The 15,423-nt window shown below is 52.8% G+C and overlaps 1 protein-coding gene across 2 annotated transcripts in view; it reads right to left on the bottom strand.

Annotated features, from left to right (window-relative positions):
• Lrp1 (LDL receptor related protein 1) overlaps positions 1–15,423 on the bottom strand; it is a 91,364-nt gene that overhangs the window by 20,204 nt on the left and 55,737 nt on the right. For both annotated transcript variants that reach the window (XM_090327495.1, XM_090327498.1), the window contains 18 exons: positions 15,223–15,397; positions 15,039–15,133; positions 14,671–14,820; positions 14,394–14,534; positions 13,623–13,757; positions 11,885–12,016; positions 11,518–11,652; positions 11,233–11,362; positions 10,986–11,112; positions 10,468–10,619; positions 10,252–10,376; positions 9,611–9,988; positions 7,460–7,649; positions 2,571–2,775; positions 1,751–1,943; positions 785–910; positions 484–612; positions 164–283 (listed from right to left, as the gene is read on the bottom strand). In XM_090327495.1, the coding sequence (XP_090183621.1) occupies positions 164–283; positions 484–612; positions 785–910; positions 1,751–1,943; positions 2,571–2,775; positions 7,460–7,649; positions 9,611–9,988; positions 10,252–10,376; positions 10,468–10,619; positions 10,986–11,112; positions 11,233–11,362; positions 11,518–11,652; positions 11,885–12,016; positions 13,623–13,757; positions 14,394–14,534; positions 14,671–14,820; positions 15,039–15,133; positions 15,223–15,397 (2,838 nt within the window). The remainder of the gene's footprint in view (positions 1–163; positions 284–483; positions 613–784; positions 911–1,750; positions 1,944–2,570; positions 2,776–7,459; positions 7,650–9,610; positions 9,989–10,251; positions 10,377–10,467; positions 10,620–10,985; positions 11,113–11,232; positions 11,363–11,517; positions 11,653–11,884; positions 12,017–13,622; positions 13,758–14,393; positions 14,535–14,670; positions 14,821–15,038; positions 15,134–15,222; positions 15,398–15,423) is intronic.

The following is a 15,423-nucleotide window of genomic DNA, read 5'->3' as shown; positions in this document are numbered from 1 at the left end:
GGGGCCCCAAGAGGGCCCAAGGCAGAGCTCCTAGCTTCAAAGAGCCGGGACAAGATGCCCTGAACTTGGGGACAAAAGCTCAGCCAGAATTGAGGGTGGGGTGGGGGCGGAGGATCAAATGGGGATGAAGTCTGAGGCTAGGGTCCTGGAGTCCTCCACTCACTGTTGCAGGGAATCTCGTCAGAGCCATCTCCACAGTCGTCGACGCCATTGCACCACAGCATGTTGGACACACAGCGCCCGTTGTTGCACTGGCGGAAAGTCTTCTTGCAGCGGCGCGAATCTGTAAGGAAGGAGAGGTCCGAGCAGGGCCTCATCATGGATGTGTTCAGTATTCCACTAAGGGCCTGGTTCAGGCTCACATCGATTGTGCCTTTCTCCAGACTCCCAGAACTCCTCAGGCCCTGGGGGCTGAGTTTCATGGAGTCAGGGGCCTGGGTGGGCTCTGGGGCAGGTAGAGGCAGGACTGAAAGGACTCCTTACTGCAGTAGGATGGCTTTTCATCAGACTTGTCCTTGCAGTGGGAGACACCGTCACAGGTGAGGCTGAAGCTGATGCACTCGCCATTGGCACACTCAAACTCATCTTGCGCGCGGCAGGAGGAGTTCAGCGCTAGGGAAGGAGTGGGGCTTTGTGAGCCAGAGCCCTGCCATTGCCAGTTTCTCCTTGGCAAAAAAAGCTTAGGGCTCTGGGCTGGAGGGGTGTGAAGGTCCTCTGTTGTGCAGGGACCTCCCGCTCCCCCCGTGTCAAGACCCTCTGTCCCAGGCCATCTTCATAACCTCACCTCGGCAGGTGAAATCTTCCTGAAGGATTCGGCCACCTCGGCAGGAGCAGTTGACATGGCCTTGGTGGGTGAGCAGGCACAGGTCCTGGCAGCCCCCGTTGTTGACACGGCAAGGGGAGAGTTCACCTGAGCAGAGGTGGGGTAACCATAGGCTACAGAGGGTTCTTCTCTGTGTTTACACCCAAGCCGCCCATCCAGTGCTCCGGAGTCTCTGCACAGCTGCTGCAGGTAGTAGGGAGGGCAGGGATGGGGCCCGAGGGACACTGAGATGGATGTGTGTGCTTCTAGGTGGGGCACTAAGGGCTTTGAGATGCAAGAAGCCTGGTGGTCCAGGTAGTCCTGGGACATGTGCAAAGAGCAGGGAAGAGAGACAGGAAAGATGTGGACCCAGGGACGTGGCCAGGTGGCTCATGCAGGCTGAACCAGGGCATGGGCAGAGCCTGGCATGCCTGAGTGTCCTCAGGCTATGTGGAGGGAACAATCAGGGTATGTGTGAGCATACCAAGGATACAGATGTGTATCTGGGGGTGACATGACCCAGCCGAGTGCCATGTCTATGTATATGCATAAATGTTTTGTGTACGTGTGTGTGTGTGTGTAGGACTGAGGATTGAACTATTGTGCCCAGAAACTTGAAGGGCTCCCCTCCCCCCCCCGATAGCCACTTGAACCATGCTGCTAGCCCTTTATCCTTTATGTGTTTAGCTTATTTTCTAGCTAAGGTCTGGCTTTTGCTCAGGGCTGACGATGCCCAGCTTGCCTCGCTGTTTTCAGGGGTCGGGGTAGAGGGGTATTAGTCAGGTGTTCTATAGTTTTTGGTAACAAAGATGCCTGTGGGTGTGCATCTGTGTGATGTAGGCTGAGGAAGAGCAAGGGAGGACTACAGTCTGTAGTGTGTGTGCATGTGTATGTGTGTATGCAGGCACAGTGAGTAGGACAGCAAGGCAGGTGGCTAGTTCCACTCACAGCTGTTGGTGTCGTTGGCCACAGCGATGATGCCCATGGGCTGCTGGGGGATGTCCACTCGCAGGAGCTTCATGTCACTGCCCACATACTTGTTGGCCCGCTGCACTGCCCGCCGCACCCAGTCCGTCCAGAAGATATGCTCTCCATACACAGCCAATCCAAAGGGGTGGACTGGCTCCGACTTCAAGATCACCTGCAGAGAGCACAGCACGGCTGTCCCCGAGCAGCTGGGGCGCCTCCTGACTCCATCATTGCAGCTGGCAGCACCGGGGAGGGGACTGGGAAGTGGCAGAATAGGAAGGAGAAGGAGGCCTGTATAGACATCTCACCACCCCCTTGCCTACTGATGAAGGAACCAGTCTCCCCAAGATCAGAACCTGGGTGGGAATTCATCTTCCGGCTTTTGTATTCGCGCGCACGTGTGTGTGTGTGTGTGTGTGTGTGTGTGTGTGTGTGTGTGTGTGTGTGTGTCTGGGGCTTGAACTCAGGGCCTGGGCACTGTTCCTGTGCTTTTTTTTTTCTTTTTTTTTGGCTCAAGGCTAGCATTCTACCACTTGAACCATAGTTCCACTTTCAATTTCCTGGTAGTGAACTGGAGGTAGGAGTCGCAAGGACTTTCCTGCCTAGGCTGGCTTCAAACTGCAATCCTCAGATCTCAGTCTCCTAAGAAGCCAGGGTTATAGACATGAGCCATCCGTGCCTGGCATCCCAGCTTTTCTTGCCATGTCTCAGGCTGTCTCTTGTGGTGCTCAGTGCCTGGGCATGCCTGGTCCAGTCTCTCCTCCCACTGCCTTCCTTCCCAGTAGCCCTGCGGACTCACATAGCGATGGGAGCCGTCGTACTCGCACCGCTCAATCTTGTCCAGGGTGGCATCGGAGAAGTAGAGCTTCTCGGCACGGTGGTCGATGGCCAGGCCGTTGGGTGTGCGGATGTCCTTCTCGATGAGGGTCAGGACGTTGGCTCCGGACAGGGCTGCCCGCATGATGCTCGGGTGCTGCTCATTCCAGTTGGTCCAAAACATCAGGCTGGGGATGAGGCACGCAGGGATCAGGAGTCAAAGTCAGAGGGTCCACCCTGGTGTGCACGGGCCAGTCTTGTGGACAGCAAGAACCCAAGGGCAGGCCAGGGGGGACACCATATCCCTGATACCTTGCAAACCTCAGAACCGTCTAAGCCTACGTAGCATCAATGCGGCTAGACGCATGGGTCACACACATACACATGCGTGCGCATGTCCATAACACGCATATATGCCCACTTACATTTGCTGAGAGCTGTGTAGCCCAGTGAGTCAGGTTCTACCCAGCTCTACCACCCACTGGCTAGATGTCCTTAGACAACTTAACCACCCATATCTGCATTCTCTTCTGTGAAACAGCAACTGTATACCTGCCTTAAAGTGTGGTTGAGAGGATTAAATAGTTCAGTTTTTTTGTTTGTTTGCTTGTTTTTGGCCTGAGGTTTGAACTTGAGGCCTTCTCCTTGCTAGGCCGGTACTATACTACTTGAACAACCATGCCTCCATCCTTGCTTTGTGCTGGTTATTTTGGAGATGGAGTCTCAAGGACTTTTCTACTCAGGTTAGCTTTGAATAAGATCCTGTGGCTCTCAGCCTCCTGAGTGGCTAGGACTGCAGACATGAGCCAATGATGCCTGATGGAGATTCACATATATAATTCCAGGTACTCAGGAGAAAGAGTCAAGAGGATTCTGAACCCAGCCTGGACAAAGCTAGAGACCCTATGGGAAAACCAAAATACACAAACTAAAGGATGGAGGAATTGGCTCACATTTCAGAGTGCTTGCCCAGAAAACACAAGGTTCCGGTTCAATCCCCAGTACCACAAAAAAAGAAAAAAAAGAAAGAAGTTTATAACCATCTCAATAACACGGTAAGCACTATGTACATATCTTCCATGCTTTTCCCCCCTAACTCTTCTCTCCTCTTGGCATTGAAGCTTTTCTTTTCTTTTTGCCAGTCTCAGTGCTAGCACTCTACCACTTGAGCCACAGCACCACTTCCAGCTTTTTCTGTGTAGGTGGAACCAAGGAATTGTACTCAGGGCTTTGTGAATGTTAGGCAAGAATTCTACCCCACACTCCCAGCCAGTTGTTCTCACCCCCCCCCAAAACCACTCAGGAAACCCTGTTGGGTGCCAAGTGATGCTTAGATCTTGTACACACATGAAGTCTCAAGAAATCCTCTAGAGCACAGGGCCAGCAGCTCATGCCTGTAACCCTAGGTAGCTGGGAGGCTGAGAGCTGAGCATTGCAGCCTGAAGCCAGAATAGGCAGGAAAGTCCATGAGATTCTTATCTCCAATGAACTATCAAAAAGCTGGAGGTAGATCTGTGACTTAACTGGTAGAGTACCAGTCTTGAGTGGAAAAGCAAAGTAAGAAATAGGGCCCAGGCTCTGAGTTCAAGCTCCAATATCAACACACAAACATCCCCATGTATACATGTGCACACACACACATACACACACTCCTTCAAGAATGACCTTCTCTATAGTTTAAGACCTTTATGAGTTGTGGTTTGAACTCCAGCCCTGGATCTTGCCAGCTCTAACCCTGAATACTTGCTCTGTGTAAAGAAGGCCCCAGGCATGCCAAGCTACTCTTGGGGTGGTGATACCTGAAACAGATGGGGAGACCTCAGGGGCTGTCAAGCATGACACAATGGCAGTGTGGATGTCAGGCCTCAGGCCCATCCACTAATGTCACACTGGAGTGGGGCAGGTCAGGGAAACTAGCACTTTCCAGAGCTCCCCAGACCACACTCCAGGAGTGCTGGAGTTTAGGAAGCACTGGAGGGTGTGGGAGGAGCTCCTTTCTACGCTTCTGTAATAGGACCCATGCCTGCCCACTACTGCTCTTGCAGCCTATTTTGCTCAAAGCTCTCCAGGTTTCTTCCTCCACCCCAAGCTGCCCCATCACAGGTGAATGATCGCCTACTTCCACTAGGCCCTCATCCCCAGGGAAGATGCTTGTTGCTTGTGAGCTTCTGAACAGACATGAGGAGGAAGGTTCTAGATGCAAGCGGAACTAGGAGGCGAGTGAGAGATGGAAGTCATTCATCAAGCTACCCGCCACCCCTTCCAAACTTGCACAGGAGAAAATGGGGAATTTGTGGCTACAGTCACCTTTCTTTCCTTTCCTTTTCTTCTTTTCTTTTTTTTCCCCCTCCCAAACCCAGGGCTTGAAATCAGGGCATGAGCACTGTCCTTGTGCTTTCTCAAGGCTAGAGTTCTACCACTTCTGTTTTTTTTTCTATATATGTGGTACCGAGGACTCAAATCCAGGTCTTTGTGCATGTTAGACAAGCACTCTACCACTAGGCCACACTCTTGGCCCTACAGTCCTCGTAATTTTTTTTTCTGTCATCAGTGGTGGGGCGTGAACTTCGTCCCTGAGCCCTTTAGCTCAAGCTGCCACCCTACTCCTTGAGCCATGGTGCCACTTCTACAGTCCTCTTTCTTGATATGTAAGATTGGACTTGCTTGCTGGTCCCCACCAGGGATTTCCACTGCCTCGGGTCCTACCCAGCTTCCAATCACGGCAGCTTTCTGTGATTGAGTAACTGCACGTGGAAAGCTGGGGCTAATGTAAGGGTGGGCTCTGAGGCTGGTAAGACTGCTCTTTGGAGAGGTATGGTGGAGGAAGAAATGTGTTCCTGGGCCAGGTGGTCAGCAGCCAGGACTTGCTTTTCTACTTTTTTTTTTTTTTTTGGTGGGTCATGGGGCTTGAACTTGGACTGGGCACTGTCTTTGAGCTCTTCAGCTCCAGGCTATCAAATCAACCTACCCTTGTGCCAAGCCCCACTTCCTATTTTCTAGAGGTTAATTGGAGATAAGAGTCTCAGGTCCTTTTGTGCCCGGGCTGGCTTTGAACCTTGATCCTCAGATCTCGGTTTTCTGAGTAGCTAGGAGTAGTAGAGTGAGTGTGTCACCATGCCCAGCCAGAGTGGACTTTCTGTCTATCTGTGAGCTCCTTAGAGCTGGTAGCATCCCTAATGCCAGTCTGGAGTAGGTAGGTCAGGAGAAAGTGGGGTTCTCTGGTTTCCTTCAGCTCCCCAAAGTGTCTGCTCCTTCTGGCAGAGGAAGACTTCCCAGACATTCCCACTCTCTCCTTGGGTACCCTGTGCCTCACCCTGGGGTCGGTACCTTCTAGTCACCTCCTCAAAGGACTTGGCAGGGCTCCAGCAGGGCAGGTTCTCTAAAGAGTCACGTAGCTTCCTGTGCCCTGCCCTAAGTAGAATCCCAAGGGCCTGGGGGCAGGGCCCCATGCTCCTGTTCCCTACCGGATTCTTGGTACATTTGTGGTTTCAGAAGCCACTTGATGATGAACAATACCACTGGCCCTGGGGAAGTCCTTTCCTTGGGCCCAGAGGAAGGGGGAAGTGGGAGGGACTAGCTAAAGGCCCCTCCACAGAGACTCAAAGCTGTGAAGGAGCCTGGTGAGGTGGCTCACGCCTGTAATCCTAGCTACTCAGGAGGTTGAGATCTGAGGATCAGAGTTCAAAGCCAGCCTGGGCACTAAAGACTGTGAGACTCATCTCCAATTAACCACTAGAAAACCAGAAGTGGTGCTGTGGCTCAAGGGGTAGGGCCGTAGCCTTGAGCTGAAGAGCTCAGGGACAGCGCCCAGGCCCAGAGTTTAAGTCCCATGATGGAAAAAAAAAAAAAAAGCTGAAAAGGACACCATTGGCCACCCTCAAACAGGTGAGGGCATCAAGGGTCATGGTGGGGAATGAGTTGGAGGACACAGAGGGCCCTTGTGCCAAGCTGGCTGGGCCTGCCAAGCCAGATTAGAGCTGGTCTGGAGTTACAGCCGAGTGAGGAATCTGGGCTCAGCACTCATGGTTTCTGTGTATCAGCTTTTGGCTTGTTTGTCCCTTAGTTTCCTAGTAAGGCTTTCTGAGAACATTCCAAATACCGCTGAGTCAGGGAAAAAGTGTTGCTCACACACAGGCAGGATTGCTATGGTGAAGGGGCGGCTTCCCCCACAGGAACACAAGCCAGGCACAATGCGTAGGTGGACCCCTGGAGCTGGGGAACAGCACTCACTCTTGGGTTGCTTTCTTCCTGGCTTGGACACTGGGCTTGTTTGCGAGCTGGCCCCAGCTCCCCAGCTCCCCACAGGCTTATCTATGGTAGGGAGGCTGCTTTGCGGGCCTTACCGGCACTCAGCCCTCCCTCCCTAGGCTTTGGCTCGAAGTCCCTCTCCTATCTGGGCAGCCCTACCTTGTTTTTTCCATCCACAGTGCCACCCAGTCACGGTGATGGCCCCAAGCCATTGTCTACTGGTCCCAAGAAGATGAAGTTTCTGCCAAGGGGCTTAGAGGCCTGGCCCCAAACTTTCCACTTGCCTAGGGTTCACTCAGTGGTCTTTGCTTGAGGCTTTGAGTTTCAGGGCCACAAAAGACCTTTGCTGTGCCTTAAGCAATGGTGTCGAAGGAATGAACCAATCACAAAGCCAGAAGCATCCTCCACAGTTCCAACTTCTGACCTCTTATCATCTGAACTATTATCCTCGTGAGGCTCAGAGAGGTTATGTAGCCCACTCGAGGCCACACAGCAAGGAAGAACAGAGGTTTGAATGAAGCCTACCTTTCCTCCTCTTGCATTTCCTATCTGGGTCTCCCTAGGGAAATTTCTGCCTCCCTACCCAGAGCCCCTGGGTCCCCAGTCCTGGGGTTAAAAGCTCACTTTTGGCATTCATCCAGCACAAAGGCCCGAGGATGGTCGTCTCCAGACATGGTGATGACTGTCTCCCTCTCGAAGGCCCCGGGGCGGCTCTGGTCCACTGTGTGGCGGGTGATGGTGGATGTTGTGTAGCTTGTCCAATAGAGAGTGTCCCAGCCACGGTGATAGGCCAGACCTTCCACAGAGCCCACGTCTGTGAAGAGACAGCCACAGCCGCAGGTCAGGAGGGGGCAGGAAGAGAACAGAGCCAGGGGGTGGCCTGGCAGATGCTAAGGGGTACATCTTGGGGCACCTACTCCTGTGACAGGAAGGGGAAGGACCTACATCCTGCCTTGAACAACCCCATAAGAGAAGGAAGACTCAGGGTTCAGTGGCTCCAGCTCCTATGGTGGTACTACAGGGTCTTGTGCACGGCTTAAAGGGAGGGGGTGGCACTGCCAGTTTTTCCTGATCAAGCTGTGTTACAGTGCAGTTCAGCTTGAGACTCTAGCTTTTAAAAAGTTTTTCATTTTGCTTTAATTTTTTTTTTGTGCTGGAGATGGAAGCTAAGGCCTTGCACATATTAAATGCATGCACCACCTTCAGCCTCTTGGATACTGTGTTTTAATTTTATAATAATCTATGTACCCTAGACTGGCTTTTAGCTCTTGTTTCTTTCTGTCTCAGCTGCTAGAGTTGTGGGATTACAAGCATCTTACACCATACCAGGAGGGCACTACGATTTTGGAAAGAGGGTACTGAGGTTTGAACCCAAGGCCTCACACTCTCATTTGGCTTTGGAGAGGGGGAAAGGTGGTGCTCTACCACTTGAGCTATGCCTCCAGTTCCAGTTCTTTTCTGGTTAATTGGAAAAAGAAGAGTCATAGATTGGTCTGCTTAGGCTGGCTTCATACTGAATAGCTAGGATGATAGGTGTGAGTCACTTGCATCCAGCTCTTCTTCCCTTTTCTGCTTTAGTTATTTTTCAGGTAGGGTCTTGTGTCTTCCCCTGGGGCTAGCCTCAGACCTTGATCCTACAACTTTCTGTGTAACTGGAGTCACAGGCATACCACCACACAGACTTGTATGCTGAGCTAGGGTTTTCATTAACTTTTTGCCTGGGTAGACTTAAACTGAGAGTCTCCCGATCTCTACCTCCCGAGTGGCTAGGATTACAGGTGTGAGTTAATACACCCAGCAAGATAGACGTATGGACAAGACTTTGTAGGACAGAAAATGTCCCAGAGGAAACTGAAAGGACAAGTATGGATTTGTTATTTGTGTCTGCTGAATATGCAAAAGCCAATTTAATGCTTGGTGGGTCTGTGGACCAGCTGAATGAAGAAGAAAGAACAAATGAGTCAAAGGCCCTGGGCTGGCCAGGCACACATAGTTGGGCAATCAAAAGTTTCCAAAGAGGCTGGGCACTGGAGGTTCATGTCTGTAATCCTAGCTACTCAGGAGGCTGAGATCCAAGGACTGCAGTTTGAAACCAGCCCAGTTATCTCCAACTAACTACCAAAAAGCTGGAAGTGGAGCTGTGGCCTAAGTGGCAGAGCACTAGCTTTGAACACAAAAACTCAGGGACAGAGACCAGGCACAGAGTTCATGCCCCAAGACCAGCACATACACAAAAACAGTTTCCAAATAGTTGAAAGGCTGGGCTGTGGTGACAGTTTTGTGTCTTCATTGCTCCCTGGATCATGTGCAACCACCCCTCCCAGCCCCCGTGCTGAGCCAAGCCTTAACAGCCACAGGCAGCCTCTTCATGTAGATGAGAAAGTGCAGGCTTGGTTAGAGTAGGAAATTTGCCTGAATGGCTGGCATGGCACAGGAGCCCAGATCTACAGCCTGTGCTAGGCAGCACTGGAGCAGAACAAAACCCAGTGCAGGAGAGAGAAGGAAGGGTGGAAGGAGGAGGAAGGAAGGAGGAGGGAGAAGGGAGGAAGGAGAAGGGAAAAGGGAGGTAGGAGGAGGGAGAAGGGAGGGAGGAGGAGGGAGAAAGGAGGCTACTAACTTCCAAACTGTCCGACTATATAATAACACAGGAATCTTGCTGGCACTTCAGGATATGCAGCAGGTGGGACTGAGAACTAGGGTTGGGATATTGGCAGTCATCTGTGCCCACCCGCTCCCTCTCCCCACTTCCTGGGAGGGATTCTGGGTTTGGCTTACTCTCTACAATGGTGGTCCTTCCTGACCCATCATCATTGATCTGCTGGATGTTCCCAAAGTGGATGTCACTGAAGAAGATGCGGTTAGGGGTCCCTGGGGAGGTGCCTGCTCGGTAGTCAAAGGCCAGGGCAATGACATTCTTCATATGTTCTGGGTCCTCAAAGGGCTGCACGGGTGCGTTGAGGTTGCGCTCATCTGACAGGTGGATGCTCTTGAGAATGGTGCGCTCCGAGTAGAGCAGGTAGCCGGCATACTCTCGGCATGAGGCTCCATCTTCTGCCAGCATCCCGTGGGCACAGGCACAGGCCCGCTGCCCGCCACCCCGGTATAGGCACAGCTGCTGGCACCCACCATTGGCTACCGCGCACATGTTGGTTCCTGGAGGGAGAGGGAGACAGAGGGCGGGGTCCACCATGGGCAAAGGCTCCTTGGTCTCTCTCACATCTTGGACTGGGCAGAAACTCCAGTGAGGGCCCTGCTCTGCCCGGTATCCCCAGCTCAGACACTGTGTCCAGTGTCCAACATCTGCTCTGGGATCTCATGCAAAGTTCTCCAGTGTGTCTCTCCTGGGTTTTCTTCATACTCCCAAGCCAGGCTGTTCTTGCTCACCAATCTTCCACAGCCCAGAGCCTCAGCCTCACCTTTCTGCCGGTCCCGGTTGAAGACTTTGATGTCTTTAAGCTGCACACCAATGCCAGTTCGCAGGGGCACAGAGTCCGTGGCATTGTCTTTGCTTCCGCGTTTGATGGAGCCATTGGCATGAGTCCTGTGGGGAAAGCGCGGGCAGGACAGGAGCTGAGTATCAATGGAACCAGGAGGGAGGGGCCAGGCAGGAGTAGGCGGGACAAAGCCCCCACCTGTCACTCCAGTAGATGAAATCTTCAAACACAGACACTGAGAACATGTCCATGTTGTTGCTGGACAGGACCACCTCGCGGTTCTCACCGGTCTCCAGGTCGATGCGCTCGATCTTGTCAGTCCGAGCATCACACCAGTATAGCTTCCCATCCTGTAGACCAGAGACTTTCATGCACTCCCCCTCAGCCCGCAGCCCACGACCAGCCTCTGGCTCCAGGCAGCAGTGAGATCAGGGTCCTGCATGGGTCTGTGTTCAGTTTCCCCTTCTTCTGTTTTCTCGCCCTTACACCCACTTGCTTATATATTAGTAGTATTTGTAGTACTGAAGATCAAACCTTAAGCATGCCAGGCAAGTATTCTTTTGCTAATTTTAACCCTAGCCCCTCACTCTCCATGACTGAGTGACCTCCTCTGTCATCCTGGGGCAGAGGAATCCTACTCTAAGTGGAAGATGGGTTAGAGGAACTCGAGATTCTCCCTGGTCCATGTCATCCCTTTCCCAGGACTCAGCACAAACCTGATAGTCCACCGAGATGCCATTGGGCCAGCTGATGCTGACATTAACTAGCACCACTCTCTCCGTGCCATCTAGGCGAGACCGCTCGATACGAGGGTACTGGCCCCACTCAGTCCAGAACAAGTATCTGTAGGGTACAGGCAAAAACGGGGTTATCAGTAACCTGACCATACAAGAGGCCAGTCTTCACTGGGGCAGGGGGTGGGTGTGGCCTAAAAACAGTGACAAGGTCAGGTTCAAGTCTCACCCCTTCTCTGGGTGGACAGTGATGGCCCGGGGCTTGTCCAGGCCCTGGGAGATGACCACGTAACGGAAAGAGCCATTGAGCCGGGCGACCTCAATGACATCAAAGCCCTGGTCTGTCCAGTAGATGTTGCCTGAGGAGAGAGTTGAGGGGATTCAGGTAGATTGGTGAAGACACACGTGTTCTCCATCCCCTATGGCTCCCCATTGATTCTTCCTCTCACCCCCTCCCTTTCCTTCAGAAACCCCGGGTCACCCTCTTCATCCTCTACGTCCTCCCACTGCTCACCCGCAATCCAGTCTACCGCAATGCCCTCTACACGACCGATGCCATTGGTCACCACATCTTCACGCCATGTCTGGTCCCGCTTGGCACGGCTGATGGTGCTCAGACCCATGTCCACCCAGTAAATGGTGTCATTTTCTAGAAGCCAACATGAAGACACCCATTAAGGCAGAGCCCAGGCAGGGTGTTGGTCATGGGGGGTGTTAGTCATCTGGGGTGTCAGGACAGAGGTGAGTGCATGTAAGGGCGATGCTGCCCCCGGGGGTAGGGCAGTTGTGGAAGCCCCGCCCATCCCGCCAGTACAGCCTCCACCTACACCCCAGAGCATCACCTCCAAGGGTCCTGGGGTCATGCCATTACTCCTGCTCACCAGCATGGAAGTCAATGCCAACCGCCAGTGAGGTTCCTGATACTGGGACCAAGGCATCTGACTTGTCATTGGGGTCCAGGGGTATTCCACGGATTCCCTCATGCACAGAGTAGAGGAGAAAGGACCCCACACCTGAAACACAGGCACTTATGAGCTAACACTCCACAACTTGGCTCCTAACACTTTCAATCTGTTTTCCTCTACTTCCTCTTTAACATTCTTTCCCCTTCCTCATCTCTTCTGTTTCCTTTTTCTCTAACCCCCTTACCCCCTCCCCTCCACAAACACATCCCTGGGACCTAAGTTCACATGGCTGGGAGGGCAGGAGAGCCCGGCTCTGGAGAACCACCTGTAGGACCTCTAACTAGCACTAGAGGGCAGCAGAGACTTTCTCCTTACTCTGTCCTCCATTCAAACCAACTCTAGACTCTCAGAGGCCCCTAGGGAGAGGCTGGGAGGTTCAGAACAATCAAGATCACGTGACTCCAAAGTCTGGATTTCCAGTTTGTCCTCCCACTTCTCTAGGCCACACCTTTTTCCTCCACATCAAACTCAACCTTCCTGGTACCTGCTCACTTGGAGCCAGTTTCATCCCATTTTCCTAGTTCTTAGTAGACACCACTAGTGTCTCAGCAACCCTTCTTTCCTTTATCCCTTTAATATAATGTGTCCCCAAATGAACCTTGGTTACTCAAACTGGGTGTTAAAACAACAAAAAAAAGGCAAAACAACCATGAATAATAGCCAAGTAAATTTGGGAAACCCAGACAGCAGCATCCTCTCCTGAAATACTCAGTACAGACAAGTAAATTCAAGGCTCTAAGAAGCTCTGCAGTAAGAAACATTTTTAAACTGTGTTGAACTCGGTGTTTCTTTCTGTAACATCTACCCACATCAAAGGGAGGTTCCTGGGAGCAGCACTTTGGGAAAAGTGTTGTCCTGGGGCAAGCTTGTAAACCAGTTAGCAAGTTCTTGTGAAATATCTTTGGGAGTCTCATCCCTTTTCTTCCAGCCAGCTGCTGGCTCAGCCCAGGCCCCATCTCCTCCTGGGAAATTACTCCTAATATTCTCCTAACTGATCTAACTGCCTCTGTTTCTCCCTCCCCCATTCTGCCTGGGAGGCTATCAGGTTAATCTTCTCCAAACACCACCTTCCAGGCAAGCCTGGTTGAACCCTCAGGAGCCCCACCCTACCTCCTAGCTTTATCAGACTTCCCACACCCTGTCCACCACAATCAGCCCTGCCCTCCCCCCCCCCCCCCCGCCCCCTCTGCTGCTTCTGCTGAAATTCTGCCCCTGTAAGATCCTCATACTTCACCCCCTACTTTCACTCAGAGCCCATGCTACCATTATAGCTAGCAGCCTATGCCTTCATTCCTACCCATCCTGTCAACCCAGTTCCTAGCACATCTCTTCCATTTTTCCTCTGGCCTGCCTGCCTGCTGGCATGTACTCCCCAAAATCTACGGTGGTCACTGAATAGTCATAGCTGCATTTCAGTCCAGCTTCCTTGGCACACAGGCCCATCTTCTGGCTCAGGCTGCAAGCACAATGGGAGCACAAAGGACGTGTGTGGGTTCCCCCACATCCAGCCCAGTGAGGGCACTTACCAAACATCCAAGCCACAAGGCCCCTAGTAATGCATGCTGAATGGTCTTGGCCCCAAGGTGAGAAGAGGAAGAGGTAGATATAGGGTAAGAGGGGTCAGGCAGGCAGGGAGGAAAATCCAGGCACTGACCCTCGCAGGCCTGCTGGCCACTCCGGAGGCTGTAGCCAGCTGTGCACATGCAGGAGCGGGTTGTTTCGGACGTGGGCAGGCAGAGCTGGGAGCAGTCACCGTTGTTGACACTGCAGGGATTGGTGCCCTCATGGTCTGGGAAGATAGCGGACAGAGATAAAAGGGTTAAGTGAAGCTGGGAGCTGGTGGCTCAGGCCTGTAATCTTAGCTGTAATCAGGTGGCTGAGATCTGAGGATTGTGGTTCAAAGCCAACTCAGGGCAGGAAAGCCTGTGAGACTTATCTCCAATTAACTGCCAGAAAGCCAGAAGTAGAGCTGTAGCTCAAAGTAGTAGCAGGCTAGCCTTGAGAAGAAATAATAGCAATAATAATAAAGGAGCTCAGGAATAGCTCCCAGACACTGACCAAATCCCATGACCAACCAAAAAAAAAAAAAAAAAAAGAAAAAAGAAAGAAAAGAAAAATGGTTAAGTGGCCCCGAGGACCTGAGTGCCAGGTTTGAACTTCTTAGAGACAGGACACTCATCAACTTCACCCAGGAACTGGTAGAGCCCCCACTCTACCTAACTCAGGTCATTTGCCACCTAGGTCCCTGGACTTGGTGACTAGACTGCTGTGATAAGAAAAGGAGGCCCTGGGGTGAGAAGGGGAGCCTAGGTGACTTTCATCTTGCTCACTGCCTCCCCCTCTGTCCTGGCAGGCTGGATGTCCTCTGGAGTCACTGTGAAGTTCCTGGCCCGTTGCCTCTGAGTGCTCATGCCCCTCTGCCTACCAAGCTGGATGCTTTCATCGTAGACCTTCATGTGCATCACCAGTGTCGTGCTGTTCCGCAGGACCACGGAGCCCGAACCGTCAGCCTTGTTGCATGTGCCCATCTTCTCCGACACCTGGTCTGCCCACCACAGCTTGTCCCCTGGGGCAGCAGGAGGAGATGAGACCCTTGGGAAGGCCTCCAACCCCTAGGTCATCTTAGAAGGAGGCAGTCCCTCCTTCCTAGCCAGTCTGGCGGGCCTGTCCCTTCCCATCCCCACTCTCATCTGGGCCCTTACCCATGATAGCCAAGGCGGTGGCCTTGCCCAGCTGGCTCTGCATGGCATCGATCACCTCCAGCCCGCTCCCGTCCAGGTTGCAGCGGTTAATGGTATGGTTCCCAGAGCTGATCCAGTACAGTTTGCTTTCCGGGAAGTCGATAGCCAGGCCTGGAAGATGGGGGTGTCACTGCCAGGGAGCCTGGCATCAGTGCCAGATCCAGAGGTTGGAAAAAGAGTATGTGGGAAGGAGGCAGTTCTGGGAGAGGGTGGGAGACCAGGCACTAAGCTGGGACCGAGTGGGCTTAGGGAGGCTGGGGGGACCCTGGGATCACCTTCTAGAGGAGGAGTTAGGGGAAGACTGAAGGATCAGGCAGGGCAGCTCATACCCACAGGGCCCTTCTGGCCACTGAAGAGCAGGGTACGATTGCTCCCATCCATATTGGCCATGCTGATGTTGTCCCCATCGGTCCAGTACAGCTTTCTGGAGAAAAGTGCCCAAAGGGGTTAGGTCAGGGTGCCCTGCTTTCCAGCCCCACCCACATGCTTCCCAGCCTTGAGCCCAGCACCTACCCATGCAGGGGATGGACCACCAAGCCGTGGGGCTGCTCTAGACCCTGCACCACTGCGTTCTTGAAGGAGCCATCGAGTCGGGCCACATTGATCTGCTTCTTGTTGGTGTCATAGCTCGTCCAGAAGAGGTTGCGGGACACCCAGTCCACAGCCAGCCCATGGGCATTGGGCAAATCTGGGGAACAGAAGCAGGGGCTTGGT

Source organism: Megascapheus bottae, chromosome 2 (assembly GCF_031878675.1).
Source record: "Megascapheus bottae isolate mThoBot1 chromosome 2, mThoBot2.hap1, whole genome shotgun sequence".
NCBI lineage: Eukaryota > Metazoa > Chordata > Mammalia > Rodentia > Geomyidae > Megascapheus > Megascapheus bottae.
Note: the sequence above shows the minus strand (reverse complement) of the source record. Positions and strands in the feature narration are given on the sequence as shown.